Below are 27,717 nucleotides of genomic sequence, written 5' to 3'. Positions count from 1 at the left end.
CCTTTGCTTACCAAACATTCTGTCAGGTCACGTCCATCACAACACCCGTGTCAATCTGCTCTGATCATGTCACAAGATTCCATAAAAAGAGAGGCTGCCTGAAATGTCTCCAAACCAGAAACTTCTCCCCAAAGCTAGATCTCTAAAAAACTACCTGAGCTGCTGCAGATCTGACAGTTTACCATCCATGTTATAAGAAGAAGCCCTTACAGAAGCATTAACTACCAGACATAAAATAAGTCATGGGGATGTAACACACAGCATAGGAAGTCAGTAACACTGTAATAATTGTGTAAGTGACAGATACTAGACTTACTGTAGTAATTACTTTGTAAGTTATATAAATGTTGAATCACTATGTTGTACACCTGAAAGTAATATAATAATGTCTGTCAACTATAATAAAAAATAAATGTTTAGCCCTGGCTGCTGTGGCTCAGTGGATTGAGAGCCAGCCTATGAACCAAAGGCTCACTGGTTTGATTCCCAGTCAGGGCACATGCCTGGGTTGTGGGCCAGGTCCCCAGTACAGGGAGCACAAGAGGCAACCACGCACTGATGTTTCTCTTTCTCCCTCCCTTCCCCTCCTTAAAAGTAAATTAAGAAAATCTTTTACAATAAATAAATTAAAATAATGTTTAAAATAAAAAAAATTTAAAAGCCCTCACATCATTGTTTCACACCACCCTGTTTTATTTCCTTTAACACAGCACTCATTTTAGTTGTCTGCTTGTTTCTTAACTGTCCACTGGAATGGAGGAGCCATTTTTAAAAAATCACAATGTGAATAGTGCCCCCTGGAGTTGCAAAACAGCTGCCATGGCAATACTGTGATCTGCTTTCTCCTTTGTTCATTGCTGTATCCCAATGGCTCCGATGCCTGGCACAACACAAACATATAATAAATACTGGCTGAATGACAAAAAACAACTTGACTATTCTATATCCCCAACTTACAAACTTTCCCATGTTTTCCTTTAAACCCACCTCCCCATCCCTTTCCAACTCCTATTATGTACTTACTTTCCTTATCCTGGACCTTGTCTTTTCCTTATTTCATTTCCTGATTCTTCTCTTCCCCCCAACCTTTCCTAGTAAACCACTACACAGCGTGGCCTCTCTAACACTGGCCCCCAAGGTTGACTCCACTGTAGGTCTCTCATTATTTGGGTCTCAGCTCAAATTTTATTAATCTCTTTGCCCACGTGACCCAGTATGCCCAGAACACTCCTGGTTTACATCTGTTGTCCTAATCTAATAGGTAATAGTGTGCCCCTTTTTACTCAGTATCCCCATTTTGTCACTTCTTTCAAAATAACCCCTGGGGAAAACACCCTCTGCTGTCACACTCTCACAGAGTGATGACTTACTGCCTTTGTATCACTTATAACTTCTTTAAAGTATCTCATTTAAATGTTCATTTAATGTCTCCAACTACTAAAATATATGCTTCATAAGAACATGAGGTCTACAGTTCCAGCTCCTTTACTAGTAGGGACCTGACCCTCTGGGCACCCAGCTCTTGGAATCTCCATGCTGACTCTCCCGGAGCTGCTGTGCCATACACAGAACAGCAGAGATCCCAAGGGCCAAGACCCTGTCACTGGCGGTCCCTGCTCCAAACAACAGACAGGGTTCCAGATTCTTCTGAGTCAGACTAAACTCATTTGAGGTTTGGGCATATGAATGACCCTTTCATGTAAGTAACTTACTGAGTGGAAATAATAGTACTTCAAACTAAAGTAATTAGTTTATATGTTCATTACTCTGGAGATAAACTCTGAATTAAATTCACTAAATTATTACATAAATATTTTTTAAAAAGGGAAAGCCAATATGCAGCAGTAATAAAAAGGTCTGTTGCTCATGTTTATTTACAGCACAGATAAAAAGAAACTAAATTTTTATAATTGTCTTGCTGGGTATAATAATTACTCTAAAAAGATTTAATAAAATATTAATCTAGTAGGCCCAAACTAGAAATTAAACATCTGAAAAAAAATAAAATTAAGATGATATTTCAATTTGACGGTGACAATCTAACAGCCAAATATTCTTATGAAAATATAAACATTTGGTCAGATTCAGAATTATCTCATTTCCATTGAAAAATAGTTCCTGACACTTCCTTTACCAACCATTTTTACACACACTAATTATAAAACTAACAAGTGAAAAGAGAGGTAATATAGGGTGGTAATTAAGAAGAGATCTGAGTTAGACCCAGACTTGGAGACAGACTCCATCACTTACAACCATGTGACTTTAGGCAAGTCATTTTCCAGGGTTCTTCATTTAAAAAAACGGGACTAATACTAAACTAACCTCAAAGGTACTGAGGCAATACTTAGCAAAAACAAACAAAAAACAGCATATTATAATACAGTGCTTTGTAGCACAGAGTAAACAATTACAATGCCAATTTTACTCAGATAAGACATTATTTATTCATTTTTACGATTTTAGTTTAGAGAGATGGGGAAGGGAGGTAGAAAACGAGGAAGTGAAACATCAATGTGTGGCTGCCTGTAGCACACCCCACACTGGGGATACGGCCTGCAACACCATGTGCATGTGCATGTGCCCTGACTGGGAATCAAACCCGTGATGCTTTGGTTCGCAAGCCTGCGCTCCATCCACTGAGCTATACCAGCCAGGGTGATAAGACACTACTTTAGGTTCTAAAAAACATTTTTTCTTTGTTTACCTTTTTTGACATTCATTTAAAATTATCTCCCCCAAAATATTTTATTTTATAGACTTATTTTTAGAGAGAGGGGAAAGGAGGGAGAAGGAGAGGGAGAGAAAGATAACTGTGTGGTTGCCTCTTGCGTGCCTCTTACTGGGGACCTGGCCCACAACTCAGGCATGTGCCCTGACTAGGAACTGAACCAGCAACCCTTTGGTTAAAAGGTCAGCACTCAATCCACTGAGCCACACCAGCCAGGGCTCCCCCAAAATATTTTTGTCTATCACCTTGTAGCAGTGGTTGTTAAATTTTAAACTAGTGGGAATCAATATGTATGGGATAAACTCTAGGATTCAGTATTTTTGAACAATCTCAAGAAATTGAGAAACAGTGTATTTAAAAGTGAAAATAACAAAAAAACCTAGCAAGCTAAAAAAAAGGAAGAAACACTGAATTATGAGTACACACAAGTGTACCTGAATTATAAGTTTCTTGTGGCCTCCAGTAACCACTATAAACAACTAATACTTAACCCTATGCGGTACAGTGAAACCTTGAAGGCAACCCCCCCCAACATGGATTTGGCCCCATGCCAAAGGCACCCATTCTGCCCTTATTCTTCTTTGCTAGCAGACTCAGCTGTAATTTTCACTGTTAGTGTGCCTATACCCAGTAGTACTACTCACTTTTAGACCTTTTAAATTTTCTTCTAATATCTTGTAGCCTATAAACTAGATAGCCAAGTTTGTTTAAATAACTGTAATAAAATTAAGTGGGTCCTACCTGAAAGGACTAAAGTATTCCTATTAGTAGTAAGCCATCTTACATCCATCTGGACATCTCAGAACTCAGTTTTCCTTGAATCTCAGCTTTCAGCTGTGATCAGATTAGTTGTTAACTGCCAAATACACGACTTCCAAATAAGTGAAAGGTGACTATACATATCTATGTATGTAGATAGTATCACACTCGTATGTTGTATGTTTTCGTGCATGTACATATGTGTTTGAGGTGGCCCAAAAACATCTTTCTTTCATGAAAGGACTTAAAACAAGCAACAGCCACACCAAAATAAGGAATACAGCAAGACAAGTGGGTTTCCAAATTCTCTCCGTACATTTTATTTCTGGTCCATTTCATTAATAAGTCTGGCTTTTCAAATTATTAATATTGTATGTTAAATATGATTACCTTTCAAAGACTTTATGAAAGTAAAACCAAGGTTTTATCATAAGGCTAGCCAAATACGATGTATCTGGACTCTTAAATAGCACCCACATATAAGATTCAAAGCACTCTGCACGCAGCATAGTCTATACGGATGGAGAAATTTGGGAGTTTCCTCAAAGTTATGGCTAACACTAGGTTCAAGAACAAACAACTGATAACTAGTTACTAAACTAATAACTAATTAAATAACCAAAATTTTAAAAATTTTCTATTATATGAAGAAATGTCACCAAATGTATTTTAGTTTGTTCTTTTCCTTACTAGCTCCTACCATAACTTACAGTAGTTCTCAGAAAACCCTATCAAAATCCACATAATTTTTTAGTGTAGAGTTATTTCAAATCCCTTTATAAACTAAAATCTAATATACTTTCTGAGTGCCATAAAGTAATATGTTACAGCCAAGAAAATTTCATTTTTCAGGTAATCTGCCAACAAAATATTTAAAAATTATAATCAGTTTATAATAGAATTAAATACTTGATTATACTATCTGTGCAGAAAAAAATTTTCTCTTCATAGTTTTTTTGTGCTAAGTTTCAAATACCCATGTACCAATGTATAAAATCTCTAGAGGATATTTTTATAATTACTGATAAAGGCATGTTGTTCTTGTTGCTTAGACCTACTGAACTTTTGCTACTATGCTATCATCTGAATTGCTTATCAAGGTATGTATTATATCAATTTGTGGATTTTTCTACTTACTTAATTTATACAAGAGATGAACACTTTCAAAAATTTTCAAGAACCACTGCTAGATTACTTTGGTGGACAACGGGGAAAGCATAGTGGAGTTAGGGTAGCCATCTTACCACCGCTATGCTCTTCACTTTTTAGGTAACAATTTCATTACCAAATACTAATTCTAATGACTAAATTTTAAATACTGTACAAGAACTAAATAAGCCCATTTCACTAAGAGATGCTAATTCAAAATGATTCCTTTGCCCACTCAAAACTGGCCACCTTGCCCCAGGAGGAAGAAGGAGCATGACTGATGGCTCATCTTTTAGTTTACTGTGATTGGAAAACCTAAGTTCAACTCTTTAGAAATGTCTTTCATCCCTAATAAACAGTGAGTGATTACCAGGGCACCACTGCAAGTGACAGTTATAAGGACAAAGGGATAAAAAAAGATGCAAAGTATAATATGAGTATATCGTAGGAAAAATCTACAGCTTGTATCTAAATTATTGCTTCAAAATGTTCTTTCCTAACAGAATTAAACTAAAAAATATGCCCATATTGTCTATTTACTCAAATTACACAAATCAAAATTAAATTGTAATGTTTCTTTAAAAACCTTAACAATGATACCATTAGATATGAAGCCTATTTCCAAATTCATTCATTAAATAAATACCAAGTACCCACTAAATACATGGCACTATTCTGGCAATTGTAAAGGAACATGGCAAATTACTTCACACAAGTATTCTTACCTTCAGCTGAAATCCAGTTTCATAAACAGTCTCCTTCCAATTACCTTCCTAAAAATTAAATTTTAGAAATCATTGCAAAATAAAACAACATAAAGAATATTTCAAATTAAACAAAATACCTATCATTCTGTTCTTCTTTCAGGGGATGAGAAAGGTTAAAAATAATTCTTTTCCCTTCAAAATTCAATATTCAATCCAAATTCCAAAAGATTACCAAAAGATGAACCCAAGATTTTACAATCTGGGCTTCAAAAAACTAAAGATTAACTTTGGTATCATTAAGTAATACCAAAAAGCATTGTCTTTAGTATCTTTCAGTATAAAAATGTTAGCCAAAAGAACAATGTAACCAATAATTTTCCATTTTAAAACACACAAAATGCATACAAATTAACAAAGCTGCTCCAAAAGGATCCGTAAGAATAAGCATTCCAGCCCTGACTGGTGTGGCTCGGTTGGTTGAGTGTTGTCCTGCAAAGCTAGGGGTCACCATCACCAGTTTGATTCCCCAGTCAGGGCACACACCTGGTTGGGGCGTGTCTGAGAAGCAACCAACTGGTGTTTCTCTTACACATCGATGTTGCTCTCCCTCTTTTTCTCCCTCCCTTTCCCTCTCTCTAGAAATAGATAAATAAAATTTAAAAAAAAAAATAAGAAGCTTTAGCTACCTACACAGGTAACTTAAAAAATGATTAGGCATTCCAACTAAACAGAGGGATCACTTCATAAGTTATATACATGTCTAATCACTACATTGTCCACTTGAAATTAATATGTGTGTCAACTGTGATTAAAATATTTTTAGGCTAAAAAAAGCAAGCATTTCACAATTCCAAATTTTAAAAATCCCAAGCCCAATGAGTTTTTTAAAAGACTAAATAAAAGAAAAATACCTGCGTCAAAAACAAATAGAAGATTTTGTCTCTACAAAGGATGGGATGTGAAGCAACTCTTAAGAGGAAGTTTTCTAAACCAATTCGTCGTCTTTCCACAAAATCCGGGTCCATGTTGTCAGCGGAGAGTTTATGCCAAACAAATTCTGCCTAGGTAGACAAAGCAATCATGAGGAATAGCCTCAACATTAAATACTTCGTAACTATACTGCCATTTCACTTCTTACCCTTTTTTCTGGTAGAGGTGGCACAACAACATGTGGATAGTAAACTAAAAGGTAGTTTCTCAACAACTCAAATTCACTATACCGCCTCCACAGTGAATCTGTTAGGACACTCGGACCATCAATATGTTCAACTGACCTGAAAAGAAATAGAATGAGCTAGCTATTATTTTTTAAAATACAAATACATGCACATGAGTTTAAATTTTATAACTCCATTTACTAAATGCTTATGAACCAGGTCCTGAGTAAAGAAATGTTCATGTACTATTTTATTTATGACAGTCATGTAAGGCATGGATTACTGTCCCCATTTTACAGATTAGGGAGCAGCTGCACAGTCTATGCTTCTCCTACAATCACAACAATCTATGGGCACAGCACTCAGGTCCATTTGCCTCCAAAGCCCTCACTCCTAACCCCTTTCCTTCTATTACATTCTTCTGTTATAAGCAACCTATTGGACTCAAAAGAAATAGTCCTATTAGGGACACTTTAAAAGCCTCAGTGTATTCAGGTAATGTATAATAACTGATTTTACAATATAGTATATACAATGATATAATATTTAATGTTGTATCATTAAATAAAAAGTATTTGTAACTCCAGTTCTGCCACAATGAGAAGAATATTCATGCTGAAGACCAAGACACTGCCAAGATCGTAATTCAAGATTATGAATAAATTGCCCTGGCTGGTGTGGCTCAGTGGATTAAGCACCGACCTGTGAACCAGGGGGTCACTAGTTTGATTCCCAGTTGGGCACATGCCTGGGTTGCAGGCCCGGTCTCCAGTGGGTGGATGGGTGTGTGTGTGTGTGTGTGTGTGTGTGTGTGTGTGTGAGAAGCAACCACACACTGATGTTTCTCTCCCTCTCTTTCTCCCTCCCTTCCCCTCTCTCTGGGAATGAATAAGTAAAATCTTTATTTAAAAAAAGGTTATGAATAAATTGAATGTATCCAAGAACCAAAATTTTAATTAACTCTAAAAGTATGGGGGAAAAGGGATGTAAAAATTAATCTGAAGTTCTATCCTTAATATAAGCTCTACAGGCAATGTCTCATTCCTATAAAAGTTCAGCTTACGGTTGGAGAAAATTATGGTAAAATTATATAAAGAATATCTGAAATTATTTGGACTATTTGAAATTTCTGCTAGTGTTAGAAGGTATCAGTATTCTAAACATTATCAGAACCATCCTATTTTCACTTTGCTTGACAATAACATGCACAGAAACACAATGTACATTTGCACATTAGGGAATAAAGGCACAGAAGCTTAATCAGTTTTGGAATAAAGTAAAATCTTGAGAAAGTATATATACTAGGCCATGCTCAGCACAAGTGATGTTCAGTGGTTTTATTATTTATATATTCAGTTTGCCACTTTGTTTATTCATTGCACATTAATAAAAATGAAACAAATCATGAAATTCAAAATGCAGAAATAGCTCTAACCCATGTAGTTCAGTTGGTTGGAGTACTGTCCTATAAATCGAAAGGCTGTGGGTTCAATTCCTGGTCAGGGCACGTGCCTGGGTTGTTAGTTCAGTACCTGGTTTGGCCATGTATGAGAGGCAAATGATTAATGTTTCCCTCTCACATCAAGTGGTCACATACTAGAGACAACCAATCAATGTTCTCTCTTACATCAAAGTTTCTTTCTCTCTCTCTCTAATCAATAAGCATGTCCTCGGGTAAGGATTTAAAAAAAATAAAGAAATGGCTCCCATGTCAAAAATATAGGATTTTTTTGTTTGTTTGTTTTAACTCGCAAAAATATAGGATTATTAAAACATGGGGGGACTTCCGCCAAGATGGAGGCATAGGTGGATATCCGTGCCTTCTCACACAACCAAGTTTAGAGACAACTAAATATTAGCAACAGAAAACACAGCCAGAACACAGAAAATTGAACTTTTCGGAAGTCTGTTAACAACAAATTCTTCAGTCTGATGGGTAAGGGGCGAAACCAGCAGCTGGTGGAGCGGGGTTGCACAGGAAAACTCAGACAGACTCAGGCCCACGAAATCCAGGCACAGGGTTGGACCTAGTGAGCGACCGAGCGAGCGACCGAGCGACCGAGCGAGCGACCGCGGGGAAACAGCGAGGGAGCAGGGCTGCGGGTTGACTGTGGTCGTGCATTTGTGCGCGGATAGACAAGCAAGGGAGTGTGGGATTGGACCAGGACCCAGCCAGTCACGCCGCAAGCGGCAGGGAGGGCACCGCCATTTCCCCGCTCTGACCCCGCCTCCACATACCGCCGTCATAATCCAGCGACCTGAGTGGCCCCACCCTGGTGAACCACCTAGGGCTCTGCTCCTCACCCAGCAGCGCAAAACAGCAGAGGGGGTCGCCATTTCCCCACTCTGACCACGCCCCCACATACAGCGTCACAACCCAGCGACCCGGGAGTCCAAGGCTCCGTTTCTTACACTTAAAGGGCGCGAACAGACCAAAAATGGCTCAAGAAGATCTCAAAGCCCCAGAGCCTATAAATCTAACCGATGAAGAAATAGCACAACTCTCAGATGCACAGTTTAAAACACTGGTGATCAGGATCCTCACAGAACTGGTTCATTATAGCCAAAAATTAGACAAATATATGAAGGCGAAACTAATTGAAATGAATGGAATTGCACAGGAAACCAATAGCAATGAAAAGGAAACTGGGACTCAAATCAATAGAGTGGACCAGAAGAAAGTAAATAATGGCCAAACAGAAAAGAGTCAAGAAGCAAGAATTCAAAGAAATGAGGAGAGTTTTAGGAACCTCCAGAACATCTTTAAACGCTCCAACATCCGAATTATAGAGGTACCAGAAGGGGTAAAGGCACAGCCACCAGTGGAAAACTTATTTGAACAAATAATAAAGGAGAATTTCCCCAATCTGGCAGAGGAAATAGACTTCCAGGAAATCCAGGAAGCTCAGAGAGTCCCAAAGAAGGTGGACCCAAGAAGGAACACACCAAGGCACATCATAATTACATTACCTAAGATTAAAATGAAGGAGAGAATCCTAGAAGCAGCAAGAGGTAAGGGGACAGTCACCTACAAAGGAGTCCCCATCAGACTGTCAGCAGATTTCTCAAAAGAGACCTTACAGGCAAGAAGGGGCTGGAAAGAGGTATTCCAAGTCATGAAATCCAAAGACCTACAACCAAGATTGCTCTATCCAGCAAAACTTTCATTTAGAATGGAAGGACAGATAAAGTGCTTCTCAGATAAGATCAAATTCAAGGAGTTCATCATCACCAAGCCCTTATTATATGAAATGTTAAAGGGACTTATCTAAGAAAAAGAAATTAAAGAAACATGAACAGTGAAAGGACAACAAACTCACAGTTATTAACAACCACACCTAAAACGAAAGCAAACTAAAAGGACAGCTAGATCAGGAGTGGAAACATAGAAATGGAGATCTCAAGGAGGGTTAGCAACAGGGGAATGGGAGGAGGACAAGGGGGGAGAAGGTACAGAAAATAAGTAGCATAGACAGTAGATAGAAAATAGATGGGGGGGGCAAGAATAGCATGGGAAATATAGAATCTAAAGAACTTGAGACACATGGTCATAAACTAAAGGGGGGTAATGGTGGGGACGGGGGGGTAGGGTGGAGGGGAATGAAGGGGGGAATAGAACAACTGTAACAGCATAATCAATAAAAAAATTTAAAAAAAATTAAATAAAACATGATTCATTTTAAAGAGTTGGCCTAACCATTAGCTATGATTAATACTATTCCAATTCAGATTTTCAAATTCAGTTGAAAAATATCTAGGTTAGTATCAAATTTCAAATTATTCAAAATTATTACCAATAGAATCTGCATCTTGCTAGTAATAAATATAGCCTATAAGCAATACACATATAAGGCTGTTAGAAGACATGCTAAGTGTTAAAAAAACAGGGGACACCTAAGGCAGGGTATAGTTGTTGGAAACTGACTAAAAACATAGAAAAGATTTTCATTCCACCACATAACTACCACTTAATCATTTAACAAATATTTAATAGCACATAATTGGTTTTACATGCGACATTTAATATGATACTCAAAATAAAATAGATAGGCCCTGGCTGGTGTGGCTCAGTGGATTGAGTGCTGGCCTGCCAGCTGGATTCCAAGTCAGGGCACATGCCTGGGCTGCAGGCCAGGTCCCCAGTTGGGGGACACAGTGATGTTTCTCTCCCTCTCATTCTTCCTCTTTCCCTCTCTCTAAAAATAAAAAAATAAAATCTTAAAAATAATAAAGCGGATAGTATCAATAACACCATTTTACAAATTACTGGAAGAATTAAGTAATATCATCCTGCCTCCCAAGCCATGGAGGCATTCTTATCTATTTTAAAAAGGGTTCATATTCCACGAACAAGAAAACACAAAATGTCTGGAGTAATTCTGAAAGGCCAGTGACATTAGCCTTATTCAATTTTAGCGTACTAAACTGTAACATTATTGGCACTTTATTAAATGGGTTTTCTACTTGTATCCAAAGAGCCTAAGTGGCAGATAAGCCATATGATAAAAGTTCAACTTTTAGTTACTAAAAAGATGAAATAATATTTATATTATCCAAGATTATCTAAATAACACTAAATTACAGAAAGAACCCACATGATTAAGAATTTTGAGGGTTCTGTAGTTGCTGAAGGTAAATTAACCTTAGAGGTACAATTGTTACAAGATTCTAGTCAAAACAGCAATTCTCAAAGAGGGTATCTGTATATAGGATAGGTTAAGAATTTCTTAAAATAGGGAAACCACAAATCATAAATAAAAACATAAATTTGACTGTCTTTTTTAAAAATATATTTTGTTGATTATGCCATTACAGTTGTCCCATTTTCCCCCTTCATTCCCCTCCACCCTGCACACCCCCTCCCCCACCATCCCACCATTAGTTTATGTCCACGTGTCTCAAGTTCTTTAAATTCTATATTGCCCATACTATTCTTGCCCTCCCCCCATCTATCTTCTACCTACCGTCTATGCTACTTATTCTCTGTACCTTCTCCCCCTTTCTCCTCCTCCCACTCCCCTGTTGCTAACCCTCCATGTGATCTCCATTTCTATGGTTCTGCTCCTGATCTAGCTGTCCTCTTAGTTTGCTTTAGTTTTGGGTGTGGTTGTTAATAACTGTGAGTTTGCTGTCCTTTCCCTGTTCATCTTTTTAATCTTCTTTTTCTTAGGTAAGTCCCTTTAACATTTCATATAAGGGCTTGGTGATGATGAACTCCTTGAATTTTATCTTATCTGAGAAGCACTTTATCTGCCATTCCATTCTAAATGAAAGTTTTGCTGGATAGAGCAATCTTGGATGGAGGTCTTTGGATTTCATGACTTGGAGTACCTCTTTCCAGCCCCTTCTTGCCTGTGAGGTCTCTTTTGAGAAATCAACTGACAGTCTGATGACTCCTTTGTAGGTGACTATCCCCTTATCTCTTGCTGCTTCTAGAATTCTCTCCTTCATTTTAATCTTGGCTAATGTAATTATGATGTGCCTTGGTGTGTTCCTTGTTTGATCCAACTTCTTTGGGACTCTCTGAGCTTCCTGGATTTCCTGGAAGTCTCTTGCCTTTGCCAGATTGGGGAAGTTCTTCTTTATTATTTGTTCAAATAAGTTTTCCACTGGTGGCTGTTCCTCTTCTCCTTCTAGTCCCCCTATAATTCAGATGTTGGAACGTTTAAAGATATCCTGGAGGTTCCTAAGACTCTCCTCATTTTTTTGAATTCTTGTTTCTTCATTCTTTTCTGTTTGGTCATTTTTTTCTTCCTTCTGGTCCACTCCCTTGATTTGAGTCCCAGTTTCCTTTCCTTCACTATTGGTTTCCTGTGCATTTCCCTTCATTTCAACTAGTTTAGCCTTCATTTGTTCCTCTAATTTGTGACTAAAATCAACCAGTTCTGTGAGCATCCTGATCACCAGTGTTTTGAACTGTGCATCTGAAAGTTTGGCTATTTCTTGGTTGCTTAGAGTTATTGGCTCTGGGGCTTTGAGTTCTTCTTGAGCCATAATGTTTTGGTCTGTTCTCTCCTGTTATCTATAAGGGGCAGAGCCCTAGGTGTTCACCAGGGCAGGGCAACTCAGTTGCTGGGTTGTGATGCTGTATGTAGGGGTGGGGTCAGAGAGGGACAATGGTGGTCCCTTCTTCTGCTTCCACTTATGGGGCCTGCGTGGTCTGTCTCACTGCTCGCTCCTTCACTGGTTTATCTGTGAGTGAATGTGTGACCTCGGTCAGCCTGCCGCCTTGCGCCCTCACTGGATCCACCTGTTGGTACCCCACACCTGGGATTTGCCCTCGGCTGCCTACGTGCCTGGTGGTGCGGGGATCTTTTTTGCCCGACCAGCTCTGCTGCTGGCGCCGCCCCTCTTACCAGTCTGGCTGAGTGGTTCGTTGTTTTTGGACTTCCATATAGTTCAATTTTCTGTGGTTTGGCTGTGTTTTTTGTTACTAAAATTTTTTGTCTTTAGACTTGGTTGTGTGAGGAGGCACACTGTTTCCACCTACACCTCCTTCTTAAATTTGACTATCTTAAAATGTAAAGCTGCCCTGGCTGACAGAGCTGAGTGGGTGAGCATCGGCCTGCGAATCAAAGGGTCACTGGTTCAATTCCCAGTCAGAACACATGCCTGGGTTGCAGGCCAGTTCCCCAGTAGGGGGCACGTGAGAGGCAGCCACATATTGATGTTTCTCTCCTTCTCTTTCTCCCTCCCTTCCTCTCTGTCTAAAAATAGATAAATAAAATCTTTTTAAGAAGAAATGTAAAGCCTTTGTACTTTAAAATATAATAAAAAGCATGGTCCATAGCCCATCTGACTGTTTGAAAACAGTGGTGGCCGTGGTTTAAAAATGTGAATTTCTGGATTCCACCCAAAACCCTGTAGCTTAACATCCTCAAGGGATTCATATGTATTTTAAAGTTTAAGAACTGGTTTAAAATAAATTTATAATGAAATACAATCATGAAAGTCAACTCAGTAATCATTTTCTTTTGTGTACCACACAATTACTGGTGGTCCACTTATACATGTATTCAGTGTCTTGCTCTACTACACAAAGTATGGTCACTTCTAAGCTCCAGTTTTAAATTATGACACTCTATTCATTTCAAAGTTAAAAGTAAACAACTCCAAATTATCCCAAATTACTTAAATCAAGACAATCTTCTAGAAGTAAAAGTAATGAACAGCTAATTTCATTGCTCAATTCGGTAAAGAAATAAGCATACTAAAGAGGGGAAGGGTTTGCAGGAACAATTATAAAGGGCGCATGGACAATAACAAGCTGGGGGAGTGTAAATGGGAGGGAGGTGGGGAGGGCTGGAGGATGGGCTGGGATGGGGGTAAAAGGCAGAAAACTGTACTTGAACAACAATTAAAATAAAAAAATAAAATAAAATACACAAAAAGGTCCTTTTTAATTTTAAAAACACTAATTTCTAAAGTATGATTTTTTTAAGTGGCTAATTTAACCAAACATACACAAACCCTCTCATGAGACCAAGATTTTTTAATCACCTTAAAAATCTGTTTTGCCTATGTTAGAAAATGACATAATTTAATAAAGACCCACCTTGCCTCTCTCTTTTCCTAAAATTTCTATCGTACACAAATTTCTCTCGTTTTTGGAAGATTCTTTTTTCATCTTTTTTCTTTATTTTGGTGGAGAAAAGAAACCATACTTGCAGAGAGGATTTTCAGAATTATCTGCATATTAAACAAGTTTTACCAAAATTTTAACTTTCATTTTGTGTAGAAACACAAATCTGGAGAAAGGCTTGAAATGTTATAGGGTTAAGTCTTAAGTTTGGTGACTTCTGGTAAAGCCTAAAAAAATGGAGGGTTTCAATCCTTTTTCTTAAAAATGTATTCACACTAAAACATGGTTATAACTTTCTATAATCAACTAGATCTGATAGTTTTATCATTTTACTTCACTGGCTATCAAAAATTTCTCTCGTATCTGTTTTAATTGGAAGTATTCTGCTCAGTCAGCAGAAAGAAAAGAACTAGTGAGTATAGTCTTTATATTAACTGTTTATAATGGGAAAAATAAATTGAGTTTCCCCTTGTCTTGCTGGAGACAAAACAATCTAACTCCTTTAACTTTTTTTTATAATTTAAAAGAACTTTTCTGGTGAGTTTTGATTTCTTACTCCATGATTTACTTTGTCTTTTCCATTTTACCCCAAGGTCTAAAGCTCCAGTATCAATCAATATTTTCTGTTAACTTCTCTGTAACTCCCAACTCTTCTTAAACTCAAACTGTTTTCTTTCCTCCTAGACTTCATTAACATCTCCATTTACCTCAGGGGTATGAGAATGGTATCTAACACCAAGAACTCCACCAAAGCATCTGTCAAGTAATATTCTAGATACCAAAAGTATTTCACTAACCTTCCCGCTTCCCCCAAAACAAGTACATTAGAATACAGTTAGTAGGAGTACCATAATAAAAGACACACTGTTTACTTTGCCAGTTAAAACATAAAAAGACAATGACTTATAAACAATTCTGTCCTACAACAGAATTTACATCAATATCTATCAAAGTTTTTTCTATCTAAACCTGGGCCCAATTCTTATCACTCACCTTGTTTCAATGAGGTAAGCGGTATATGTCTCCTGCATGTTCATGGCGTTTCTTCCAGTTCGCTTTTCTGCTTCTGAAACACTAATTTCTATCTTCTTCAACCAAAAATTATTTTCTGTCATCTGGACAAAAATAAATGGAAGAACGAAGAAAAAGAAAAAACTTTAAGATGGTATTTTTTAAAAACCATCTATTATAATAGCTATTATAATAAAATCCATTATTGGTATACATTTCAAGCTACTTTGTGGTATTTCTTAAGTTCCTAGGGGCTTCCTAATGACAGCAGCAAATGATACACCTCTCTCTATCACCACATCATAGTACAATAAACTTTACAAGATGCTATTTAACTAGGTTTCTATGTTTTACTTATTAAAACATAGAACTATAAAAGAAGATAAAACAGACATTTTTGGTCTATGTTTTTTTGTCATACAAGTGACCAAGAATAAACCTATACAGAAATACATAAAAAAATCTAAAAACATACTATACAAAGGTGAATGATCAATACTGATACCTAATTTTTTATTTTACCAAACTCAAATCTCTCTCAAAAATATAACACTATACATAAGCCAAAAGGTGAGATTTTCAGCAGTTTCATTTAAAAATTATAAAAGCAAAGGACTTCCACCAAGTTGGAGGCATAGGTGGAAACAATGTGCCTTCTCACACAACCAAGTTTAAAAAGAAAACAAAGTTTTAGCAACAAAAAACACAGCCAAACCACAGAAAATTGAACTATATGGAAGTCCAAAAACAACGAACCACTCAGCCAGACTGGTAAGAGGGGCGGCGCCAGCAGCAGAGCTGGTCGGGCAAAAAAGATCCCCCGACCCAGGCACGCAGGCAGCTGAGGGCAAATCCCAGGCGTGGGGTAGCAACTGGCGGACCCAGTGAGGGCGCAAGGCGGCAGGATGACCGAGGTCATACATTCGCACACAGATAAACCAGTGAAGGAACGAGCATTGAGACAGACTGCGCACGCCCCAGGAGTGGGAAGCAGAAGAAGGGACCACCATTGTCCCTCTCTGACCCCGTCCCTACATACAGCATCACAACCCAGCAACTGAGTTGCCCTGCCCTGGTGAACACCTAGGGCTCTGCCCCTCATAGATAACAGGCGAGAACAGACCAAAATATTATGGCTCAAGAAGAACTCAAAGCCCCAGAGCCAATAACTCTAAGCAACCAAGAAATAGCCAAACTTTCAGATGCACAGTTCAAAACACTGGTGATCAGGATGCTCACAGAACTGGTTGATTTTAGTCACAAATTAGAGGAACATATGAAGGCTAAACTAGTTGAAATGAAGGGAAATGCACAGGAAACCAATAGTGAAGGAAAGGAAACTGGGACTCAAATCAAGGGAGTGGACCAGAAGGAAGAAAAAAATGACCAAACAGAAAAGAATGAAGAAACAAGAATTCAAAAAAATGAGGAGAGTCTTAGGAACCTCCAGGATATCTTTAAACGTTCCAACATCTGAATTATAGGGGTACCAGAAGGGGAAGAGGAATAGCCACCAGTGGAAAACTTATTTGAACAAATAATAAAGGAGAACTTCCCCAATCTGGCAAAGGCAAGAGACTTCCAGGAAATCCAGGAAGCTCAGAGAGTCCCAAAGAAGTTGGATCAAACAAGGAACACACCAAGGCACATCATAATTACATTAGCCAAGATTAAAATGAAGGAGAGAATTCTAGAAGCAGCAAGAGATAAGGGGACAGTCACCTACAAAGGAGTCATCAGACTGTCAGTTGATTTCTCCAAAGAGACCTTACAGGCAAGAAGGGGCTGGAAAGAAGTATTCCAAGTCATGAAATCCAAAGACCTCCATCCAAGATTGCTCTATCCAGCAAAACTTTCATTTAGAATGGAATGGCAGATAAAGTGCTTCTCAGATAAGATAAAATTCAAGGAGTTCATCATCACCAAGCCCTTATATGAAATGTTAAAGGGACTTACCTAAGAAAAAGAAGATTAAAAAGATGAACAGGGAAAGGACAGCAAACTCACAGTTATTAACAACCACACCCAAAACTAAAGCAAACTAAGAGGACAGCTAGATCAGGAATGGAACCATAGAAATGAGATCACATGGAGGGACAGCAACAGAGGAGTGGGAGAAGAAGGGGGGAGAAGGTACAGAGAATAAGTAGCATAGACGGTAGGTGGAAAATAGGGGGAGGGCAAGAATAGTATGGGCAATATAGAATCTAAAGAACTTGAGACACGTGGACATAAACTAAAGGGGGGGAATGGCGGGGGAGGGGGTGTGCAGGGTGGAGGGGAATGAAGGGGGATAAATGGGACAACTGTAATGGCATAAGCAATAACATATATTTTTAAAAAAAGAAAATAAAAAAATACTGAAGGTAAACTTCCCGAATCTGGCAAAGGAAATAGACTTCCAGGAAGTTCAGGAAGCTCAGAGAGTCCCAAAGAAGTTTTACCCAAGGAAGCACACAACAAGGCACATCATAATTATATTAGCCAAGATTAAAGGTAAGGAGAAAACCATAAGAGCAGCAAGAGAAAAGCAGGCAGTTACCTACAAAGGAATTCCCATAAGCCTATCAGCTGATTTCTCAAAAGAAAACTTGCAGGCAAGAAGGGGCTAGAAAGAAGTATTCAAAGTCATGATTAGCAAGGACCTACATCCAAGATCACTCTGTCCAACAAAGCTATCATTTAGAATGGAAGGACAGATAAAGTGCTTCCCAGATAAGGTCAAGTTAAAGTTCATTATCACCAAGCCCTTGTTATATGAAATGTTAAAGGGCCTTATCTAAAAAAGTGATGATGAAAATTATGAATAGTAAAATGACAACAAACTCACAACTATTAACAAGTGAACCTAAAACAAAAACAAAGTAAGCAAACAACTAAACAGGAACAGAATCACAGAAATGGAGATCACATGGAGGGTTTTCAATGGGGAGGGGGGAGGGAGAAATGGAGAAAAGGTACAGAGAATAAGGAGTATAAATGGTAGGTACAAAATAGAGGGATATTAAAAATAGTATAGGAAATGGAGAAGCCAAAGAACTTATATGTACGATGCATGGACATGACGTAAGGTGGAAGGAATGCTAGTGGGAGAGCAGGTGCAGGGCGGAGGGTAATAAAGGGAAGGAGAAAATGGGACAACTGTAATAGCATAGTCAATAAAATATACTTTAACCAGCTTGGCAGAATTTGAATCCCATCTCTGCCACAGATTAGCTGTGTAACTGGGGGAGTTAATCAACCTCTCTGCCTCAATTTCCTCACCTCTAAAATGGGCTAAAAGTACCTAACTCAAAATGTTGGGGGCGCTTAATGAGTTAATGCATGTAAAGACTCTTAAAAGTTGTCTAGTGTGTAGCGACAGATCAAATATTACCTATCACCTATTATTTGCAGGTTTATATTTTTCTGATTATGAAAATTAAAATGTTTAATATATACAAATTCAAAAGCACAAGGGAAGAATTAAGTAAATATAAGCCACTTTATCCTACACCCCAGTGCTAGCACTATTGATACATTGGTAAACTTTCCTAGAATCTTTTTTCTAGGTGTGATGCTTCTATGTTACTGAAAAAGGTCAGAGAACTATCCAAAAAAAAATAAGGTTATAATACATGACCACTTTTCTTGTGCTTTTTATCTACTGGAAAATATTTTTTAAATAGCACAGCTATTCATGCCCTGACTGGTGTGGCTCAGTGGACTGAGTGCTCACTTGAGAACCAAAAGGTTGCTGGTTTGATTCCCAGTCAGGGCACAAGCCTGGGCTGCAGGCCAGGTCCCCAGTTGGGGATGCATGAAGGGCAACCACACATTGATGTTTCTCTCCCTTTTTCTTCCTCCCTTCTCCTCTCTATATAAACGAATAAATAAGTAAAATAGCACAGCTATTCAGAAAATATTAATTTTTATTTAAAATAAAACATGGACGTTAGAACAGTTTTCCAAACTGAATCACAATACATTTATGATTCATAAAATTTATTTGGTGCATTGTGCCAACATTTCTTTTTAATGAAAAAATATATATAAAAATCACAGGGCATTGTGTGAAGTAATGGTTGTCTCCTGAAACAATACTTATTATGAAAGTATATGTTGATTATGTTGTAAAAATGTATTTTGTACTATAAGTCACAGAAATATCTGAGAGCAACTGAGGTAGAAAAATAAGAAAATCACACTTGTATATGATTTTATCATCAACTGGTAAACTGATAAATTCTATAACTATGCCTATACCTTTTTTCCTTTTTATGTTATCCTCACCCACAAATGCCTCAAATCTTACAGTTCTAGCTTACCCCATTCAGTTCTCTATTGGAGAACTGAAGATGCTAACTGTGTACAGAAATTGTTTTTGTTTTTGATTTTTAATTTTAGAAAATACAGAGAGAGGAAAGGAGAGGAGAGATGGGGGAGAAAGAAAAAGAGGGATAGGGAGAGGTCTATCTCCCAGACTAGGGACTGAACCCACAGCCTTGGTATATCTTATCAAGACAATGCTTTAACTTACTGAGCCACCTGGCCAGAGCTGTAATAATTTCTAATTACCAGTTGCTCAAGCACTCTTTCTCCCCACTAGCACTCCCGGGTCTAGAGGGTTCTCCTTTTAAGAAATTCACTTGGGCAGTGGTTCTTCTCTGAGTAAGTAGTGTTAACTATCAACTAACTGTAATCTTCCAGCCTAAAAAAGAAGTATTCTTACTTCTATTCCCTTGCCACTTCCTCTCTTCTGCCAGAAGTAATTACTACTTTCTTGGAGATTGAATTCCTCTTTCATTTTTCCATTTTCTAAATTACTTTAAATAGAATTGACAATACTTTTTTAAAAATGCACTCTTCCTTACATGGAAAAAGTACAAAAGGAAAAGAAAGGAGACTTCTAACTAGATAATGGAAAGAAAGAGAACTGAACACACAGAAAGAAAAACAAGAGACTACAAAATAAGAGCTTGCAACACAATTTAGAATACTGATTACTGATGTTTAAAACGAGAAGAAACTTGCAAGTCTTAGGCAGTGCTCACTTCCACTACCCCTATGTGTAGGGAAATTGGTACAAATAACTTTCTGTCCAAAATTTGCAGAGTTAAAATGAAGGTTCATGAGGTGAGGTTTTTGACATCTCCGCACACTATCTATGTAGATATTTTTGTGGTAAAAAGCTCTGTTATTCATCACCACACTTTCTTTCTTTTTAAAATAATATAAACTAAAAATTTTAAATATAGTATTGGGGCAATTTACAAGACTTATTTTTAACTTTTTTAAAAAATGAAGCCACATGGCCTAATGGGCAGTCTAATTTCAAAGCCAGGCAGACCTGACCTCACGTCCCAGCCATCCCATTCACTACCTAGTGACCTTGGCCAAATCACTTATCTCTGAACTTCTGCTTCATCTTTGTCTGCCCTTTGGGGGTAATTAGCTATAGTAATACCTTTCACCCGGGGAGGGAGTGGAGTAAAAGAAGGGACAGTAAAAGGGAAAAGGAGTATATGACCCTTTAAGGAGGGTTTGGGTAGTTTTTTGGGAGGAGTGAACAGTGTACAGAGTATATGAATGTGTGTCTTTAAACTTCTGGTAATTCTGAAATATTGTCCAAACAGCTTGTGTCTCTATGAATTACTAAGGTTGGTCACTAACAGATGGTTTCCTGGGACACATATTTACCAGCACTTTCCTAAAATGTCAGGTAACACAACCTCTATATAACTACAACCTCTACTGTATGATGGCATCTTTGGATTTTCAAATATCTTAAACTGAACATAGGGGAGTTTTAAAAATGAGGTATTTACAATTACTTTTAAATTAACATAAATTAATTTTATACTATAGTTGTAACTTCATACTAGTTAAATTTCTAAAGGCTTTCACAAAAAAAGTCACCAAAATTTTTATCATCATAACCAAAATTAAACTCATGATATAGCCAACAAAAAATTATTCTTACCTTTTGAAACAACCTAAAATTGCTTTAACACATATCTGCAAGATTGACAAATATTTTTTAAAATATTTTATTTATTTATTTTCAGAGAGAGGGGAAGGGAAGGAGAGAGGGAGAGAAATATCAATGTGTGGTTGCCTCTCATGTGTCCCCTGCTGGGAACCTGGCCTGCAACCCAGGCATGTGCTTTGACTGGGAATTGAACGGCGATCCTTTGTTTCACAGGCCCGCACTCAATCCACTGAGCTATACCACCAGCCAGGGCTGACAAATATTTTAAAGTCTGAAAATATTAAGTATTGATGAGGCTAGAGGGTATCAGGCACTGCTGATGGGAGTATAAACTGGTATACTCACTTTGAAAACAATTTGGCACTACCTACTAAGGTTGAACATGCTACTTCCCTACAATCCTGCAATTCCACTCCTAAATTTATGTTACACTCTAATACACTGGCACCAAGAGATATATAGGAAGAAGTTCATGGTAGTGGTAATTTTTTAGAAAGAGCAAGAATATGGTAACAACTCCAAGAAAAGAGAAATCAATTGCAGAATATCTATAAAATGGCTTACTATAAAGCCATGAATATAAGTGAACTAAGTCACATTTTGGATGAATTCTAAAACCATAATATTAAGCAAGGAGAGAAAATCATAGTGAAATCATTCCACTTATGTGAATTTCAAAATAAAAATAAAATTAAACAATATATTCTTTAGGGATACACATGGTAAAGATTAAATAAAGCAAGAGACTTGTTACTACAAAATTCAAAATACTGGTTACCTCTGTGGTGTAGGGAGTGGATATAACCCAGAATATACTGGCTTCAAAGGATCTGATAATTATTTTGTGGGAAACTTCTCTGCATTAATTATACACTTCACAATGACTTTTTAAAAGAGAGACAACAGAAAAACTAAGTCACATAGCTGCATAAAAAGCAAATCATGTTACAAGTCAAATTATGCTCCACAGAAGTGCACACACTTATCACATTTAAGATGTTGACCTCTTCACATAAAATTTTAGAACTTATGGGAAAATTCAATGAAAACTTAACACTCACCCCAAAAATCTTCATGCTACCCTATATACCTCGACATTTCCCAAGCAGACAAAACTTTCAATTTCTGTGTTGAAGTTCCTGGCTATCTTGTCTCCAAACTTAAAGTTAAGAGTCTTTCTTTAGCTATAGTCAGCAAACAAGTTTAACTTTCCTTTATCCATCATAAGCAGTTTTATATTAGCACTAACACCAGTTTCAGGGGGAGAAAAAGAAGCGGCAAAATGGATGAGCAATCTGCACACTGGGTAGGGTGCTGTCTGATGGGCAGCACTAGACTGAGTTTCAGAAACGCTTCTTTTTAACCTGGTCTATCCATCACGCATTATGAGAGAAAACACTTTGGACTGAAAACAATTACAAATATAAAACGATACATTTCTTTTTTCCTCAAGCAAATGAAAATCACTAGTTACCAAAGGAGATTCACAAAGAAGACTCACAAGATATCTATGACAAGTCTCCACTGAACAATACAGCTGGTCCACAAATTAAAATACAGCCAAACAAGTAGTTTTAAATGTTGTGTTTTTTTTTTTTAACTTGTACCCTTTCTTGAATCCAACACTTGCAACTCCCTGATTGTGGCGCCAACCCAACCACCTTTAATGCCCCAGACTTGTTCCTCGAGTCCCCCACTATCGTCTTTCTCAAACGCCGCTGCCCACACCCCACAGCGCCTTCTTTAAGCCATCTCCTCTGCACAACCCTTTGCCAGAAACATCAGCGTTCCAGTTCGGGTCCAGACTTTCGGGCTCCCGGACCTCTGAAAACCGCGTCTGCCCCAGCCTGACGGTTCGGAGCCCAGACCTCCACGCCCGCGGAACCGCACCCACAGGTACCCTCGGCTCCCCTCACCGCTGCCCCCTCGACCGGAATTCGGAATTCGCTTGGTGCCGCTGCACCTGGTGCTTGCTCCTTCCTATGACCCCTTTTTACACTGAGCCTGCTCCTTACTGCTCCAGTGGCCCAGCTTTCCCAACCCGCTTCCCTGTCACTGCCCGGCCTCCTGGCCAAGCCGACCCGCCCCCGCCAGCCTAGCCCAGCCCGCTAGGCCCCGACACAGGCCGGGCAGTCTCCGCCGCCCCTTCTCCTCACCGTTTGGTCCCCAGGAATATCCTCATCCCGCACCCCCTCCGCATCCTCATCAATCACAGCTTCCAGCCCAGCGTCGGTGTGGCCTAGGGGTTCCAGCGGCGACGGCTGCAAAAGCTGCTCGAGGTCCGAGGTTGCCTGTTCCATGGCCGCAGCTCCTCGCGGCCGATCCAGTGCGCGCCTGCGTCTCAGCTCCCCTCAGGCCCCGCCCCCTGGTGCCGCCCCCTCCGCTCACCGCAGCCACGCCACGCCCAGCCCCGACCTGTTGGGGCGGAGATCCCAAGAGCTGGCCAGCCTGGCCTGCGTTAGGAGTAGAGTTGGGACTGGGGCTAAAGTGGGAGTCGCGTCTGCATAGGTCACTACTAAGCTAAAAGGCCCAAAAATTCAGGAGAAATGATAGAGGGAGAGAAAGCAAGAAAGGCAAGGGGAATGTATAGATTAGACTAGGTATTGGATCCAATCAGGTTGGTGATCACCTAAAGAAAATTTGATACTCAAAAGACACGGAAGCCCCTAACATTCTCCCTCTTGTCCTCTGTCTTGTATGCCATTATTAGTTCCGTATCTTTTCCTGGAGAGATTGAAATGGCACAAATTATTGACTTTCAGAAGGTTGAATAACACAATCAGCAAAAAGTAACATTTCCAAGTGTTTGAGAAGAGTGAAGGGCTTGGCTGAAGCAGTGCTTGATTTCTGTTTTAAGTATTTCATGAAGCCCTGGAGATCTCTGATAATTTTCTCCAAGCACTTCATTCAGTTTCGGAACCTGATTTGTTGACAATCGTTCACTAGGGTAACCTGATGGAAAAGACTCACTGGGTGTACCACACTGTGACCTTGAGTTACTATACAAAGTCTCAGTCATCTGACCAGAAACGGATCTTTCTGCCTGAATACTGAACTAATTCAAGCTGTGACACACCATTTCCTCTTCCTCGTGGAATGTTTTCTCCCATACATTTTAGGATGTAATAACTTTAAGTTATTACATCTATGTGCTAAATATCATTTTGTTCGTAAATCAGTTATGACCTTTCTCATATTATTTTACAATTATTTATTTATATGTCTGTCTGCCCCAACTATACTGTCTTTGAACTCCTTTAAGACAAGGACCCTATCTTATTTTTTCTCTTACCAAACCTAGGACATTTACTCAGTAGATATTTAAAGGTACTTTATCATTTCATCAGGGACTTTTCATGCTAGGCAAATTCTCAGGAAACATTTTTAATCAGAATACTATTTTATTTTGTCACAAGAGGGAAAATTATCTCTCCAGGGACAGATTTATTGTCCTATTCCCTTTTCCCAGTTTTAGAGATAGATACCCAGAAACGTAGGTACTAGAACCATCCGAATGATTTCTCTGGGCTAGTGACTTGGGTGTCTCACCCTGCAGGGGGTAGGAACAAGAAAAAGAGCTCTAGGCTTTGCAAACCAGTCACTTCAGGGAAAGTCACAGTGCTATCTGCAGTTTCTTTAAAACAAAACAAAACAAACAAAAAACAGAGTAGGTGCACTGTTTTCCTTTCACTTACATCTCTTTTTTGGGGAGGGGGAAAAAAAGCCTTTGAGACTGCCTTTGATATCCATTTTAAGTTGTTTCAGCTGGATATAACTTTGTCCCTATCTCTTCTTAAGAGATTGCCTTTAAGAAACCAAATTTGAAAAATCAAAAGGGTGCTTGAGCGCCCCTGGCTGGTGTAGCTCAGTGGATTGAGCACGGGCCTATAAACCAAAAGATCTCGGTTCAATTCCCAGTCAGGGCACATGCCTGGGTTGCAGGCAAGTTCCCTACAGGTCAGTTCCCTGCAGGGGATGCACTAGAGGCAACCATACATTGATATTTCTCTCCCTCTCTCCTTCCCTTCCCCTCTAAAGATAAATAAATAACTCTTAAAAAAAAAAAGGGTGCTTGAGGAGTCTAAAATCAGGGCAAAAAGTGTCACATGATTATCTTCTCCCCCTTTATATATGTATCGCCTGTGTTTATTGTGGGAAAACTAGAAAATACATAGTTATGAGTAAAAATAAAACAATAAATGCCATCTATACTCCCACACCCAAAGAAAAGCATTGTTCATACTTAACATACATCCCTTCTGCTATCACACTTATGTAATAAAAATGGATCCACACTACAATGTGATTTTATCATTTATTCACTTAATACAGCAAAAGCACCTTTCCATTTGATTAAATATATTTTCACAGTATCTTCTTAATGGCTACGTAGAATTCTACTGTAGGGACTTCCGCCAAGATGGAGGTATAGGTAGAGACGCCTTGCTTTCTCACACAACCAAGTTTAGAGACAACAAAATATTAGCTACAGAAAACACAGCCAGAACACAGAAAATTGAACTTTTCAGAAGTCTGATAACAACGAATGCTTCAGCCTGACCAGTAAGAGGGGTGAAACCAGCAGCTGGTGGAGCAGGGTTGCACAGGAAAACTCGGTCAGATGGACTCAGGTGCACAGATCCCAGGCATGGGGTTGCAAAGGGCGGACCCAGTGAACGACCTCGTGAGTGAGACCCAGTGAGGGACCAGCGGATCCAGTAAGGGTGAAGGGCAGGCAAGGGTGAAGGGCGGCCGGTTGACTGTGCTGGCGCATTCCTGAGCAGATAGACCGGCGAGAGAGTGGGCAGTGAGACAGGACGGAGCGAGTCCTAGCGAGCGGTCCCAGCGAAGGGAGGCAGCAGAGAGGGCTGCCATTTCCCGGCTCTGACCCCACCCCCACATACAGCGTCACAACCCAGCAACCCCACCCTGAAGGCCCCGCCCCGCCCCTAAGGCTCTGCTCCTCATACTTAATGAGCACGAACAGACCAAAAATGGCTCAAGAAGATCTCAAAGCCCCAGAGCCTATAAATCTAAGTGACAAAGAAATAGCAAAACTTTCAGATGCACAGTTCAAAACACTGGTTATCAGGATGCTCACAGAACTGGTTGATTTTAGTCACAAATTAGAGGAACATGTGAAGGCTAAACTAATTGAAATGAATGGCAATGCATAGAAAACCAATAGTAATGGAAAGGAAACTGGGACTCAAATCAAGGGAATGGACCAGAAGGAGGAAAAAAATGACCAACCTGAAAAGAATGAAGAAACAAGAATTCAAAAAAATGAGGAGAGGCTTAGGAACCTCCAGGACATCTTTAAACGCTCCAACATCCAAATTATAGGGGTACCAGAAGGGGAAGAGGAAGAGCCAGAAATAGAAAACTTATTTGAACAAATAATAAAGGGGAATTTCCCCAATCTGGCAAAGGCAAGAGACTTCCAGGAAATCCAGAAAGCTCAGAGAGTCCCAAACAAGTTGGACCCAAGAAGGTACACACCAAGGCACATCATAATTATATGAGCCAAAATTAAAATGAAAAAGAGAATCCTAGAAGCAGCAAGAGCTAAGAGGACAGTCACCTACAAAGGAGTTCCCATCAGGCTGTCAGCTGATTTCTCAAAAGAGACCTTACAGGCCAGAAGGGGCTGGAAAGAGGTACTCCAAGTCATGAAATCCAAAGACCTACATCCAAGATTGTTCTATCCAGCAAAGCTTTCATTTAGAATGAAAGGACAGATAAAGTGCTTCTCAGATAAGATCAAATTCAAGGATTTCATCATCACCAAGCCCTTATTATATGAAATGTTAAAGGGACTTACCTAAGAAAAAGAAGATAAAAAAGATGAACAGTGAAAGGACAGCAAACTCACAGTTACTAAGAACCACACCTAAAACAAAAACAAACTAATAGGACAGCTAGATCAGGAGCAGAAACATAGAAATGAAGATCACGTGGAGGGTTAGCAACAGGGGAGTGGGAGGAGGAGAAGGGGGGAGAAGGTACAGAGAATAAGTAGCATAGATGGTAGATAGAAGATAGATGGGGGGAGGGCAAGAATAGTATGGGAAATATAGAATCTAAAGAACTTGAGACACATGGTCATAAACTACGGGGGGGGAATGGTAGGGGAGGGGTGTGCAGGGTGGAGGGGAATGAAGGGGGAAATAGAACTGTAATGGCATAATCAATAAAATATATTTTTAAAAAAGAAATTAAAGACACGAATTGGAAAGGAAAAAAAAACAAATTTGTTACTACTGCCTTATCTGTATTTATGTATGTTTTGAAATATTTACTGCTAAGCTGCAGCAGTATGAAGAATATAAATCTGATTTTTGTCTATTCGCAATATGGACTTTAATGTAAATGATTCTGTCTCTGACTATGTTATTATAGAAGTGTTTTAAAATGATACATGATGAACAGTGTTTAAGTTGAAGGTTGTTGACACCGTCATACAAAGAATGCTCATTTTGGGGTGCTCGTGACAGCTTTACTTACTCTCTTGGCACGTCTCCTTCCTATGATTTAATTACATTATTGAGTTACACAAGTGTTAGATTGCTCTAAATTAATAGACTTGTGTTTTGCCTGGTGCATATATGTTTTTGTTTGTCTCAGGAATGTTCATGAACATTAAAAAT

At 38.9% G+C, this 27,717-nt stretch overlaps 1 protein-coding gene across 1 annotated transcript in view; it reads right to left on the bottom strand.

The window, feature by feature from the left end:
- SNX4 (sorting nexin 4) overlaps positions 1–23,407 on the bottom strand; it is a 78,457-nt gene extending 55,050 nt beyond the window's left edge. Inside the window, exons 1-5 of the mRNA XM_037132012.2 lie at positions 23,224–23,407; positions 15,079–15,200; positions 6,485–6,620; positions 6,258–6,407; positions 5,365–5,412 (exon numbers count right to left, since the gene is read on the bottom strand). Of these exons, the coding sequence (XP_036987907.2) occupies positions 5,365–5,412; positions 6,258–6,407; positions 6,485–6,620; positions 15,079–15,200; positions 23,224–23,367 (600 nt within the window). The 5' untranslated portion in view covers positions 23,368–23,407. The remainder of the gene's footprint in view (positions 1–5,364; positions 5,413–6,257; positions 6,408–6,484; positions 6,621–15,078; positions 15,201–23,223) is intronic.
- Between the last annotated feature and the right edge of the window lie 4,310 nt (positions 23,408–27,717).

The sequence above is a fragment of the Artibeus jamaicensis genome, unplaced genomic scaffold (genome assembly GCF_021234435.1).
Source record: "Artibeus jamaicensis isolate MK-2021 breed Jamaican fruit bat unplaced genomic scaffold, CSHL_Jam_final contig_793, whole genome shotgun sequence".
Lineage (NCBI taxonomy): Eukaryota > Metazoa > Chordata > Mammalia > Chiroptera > Phyllostomidae > Artibeus > Artibeus jamaicensis.
The sequence above is the reverse complement of the archived record's forward strand: the minus strand, read 5'-3'. Positions and strand labels throughout refer to the sequence as shown.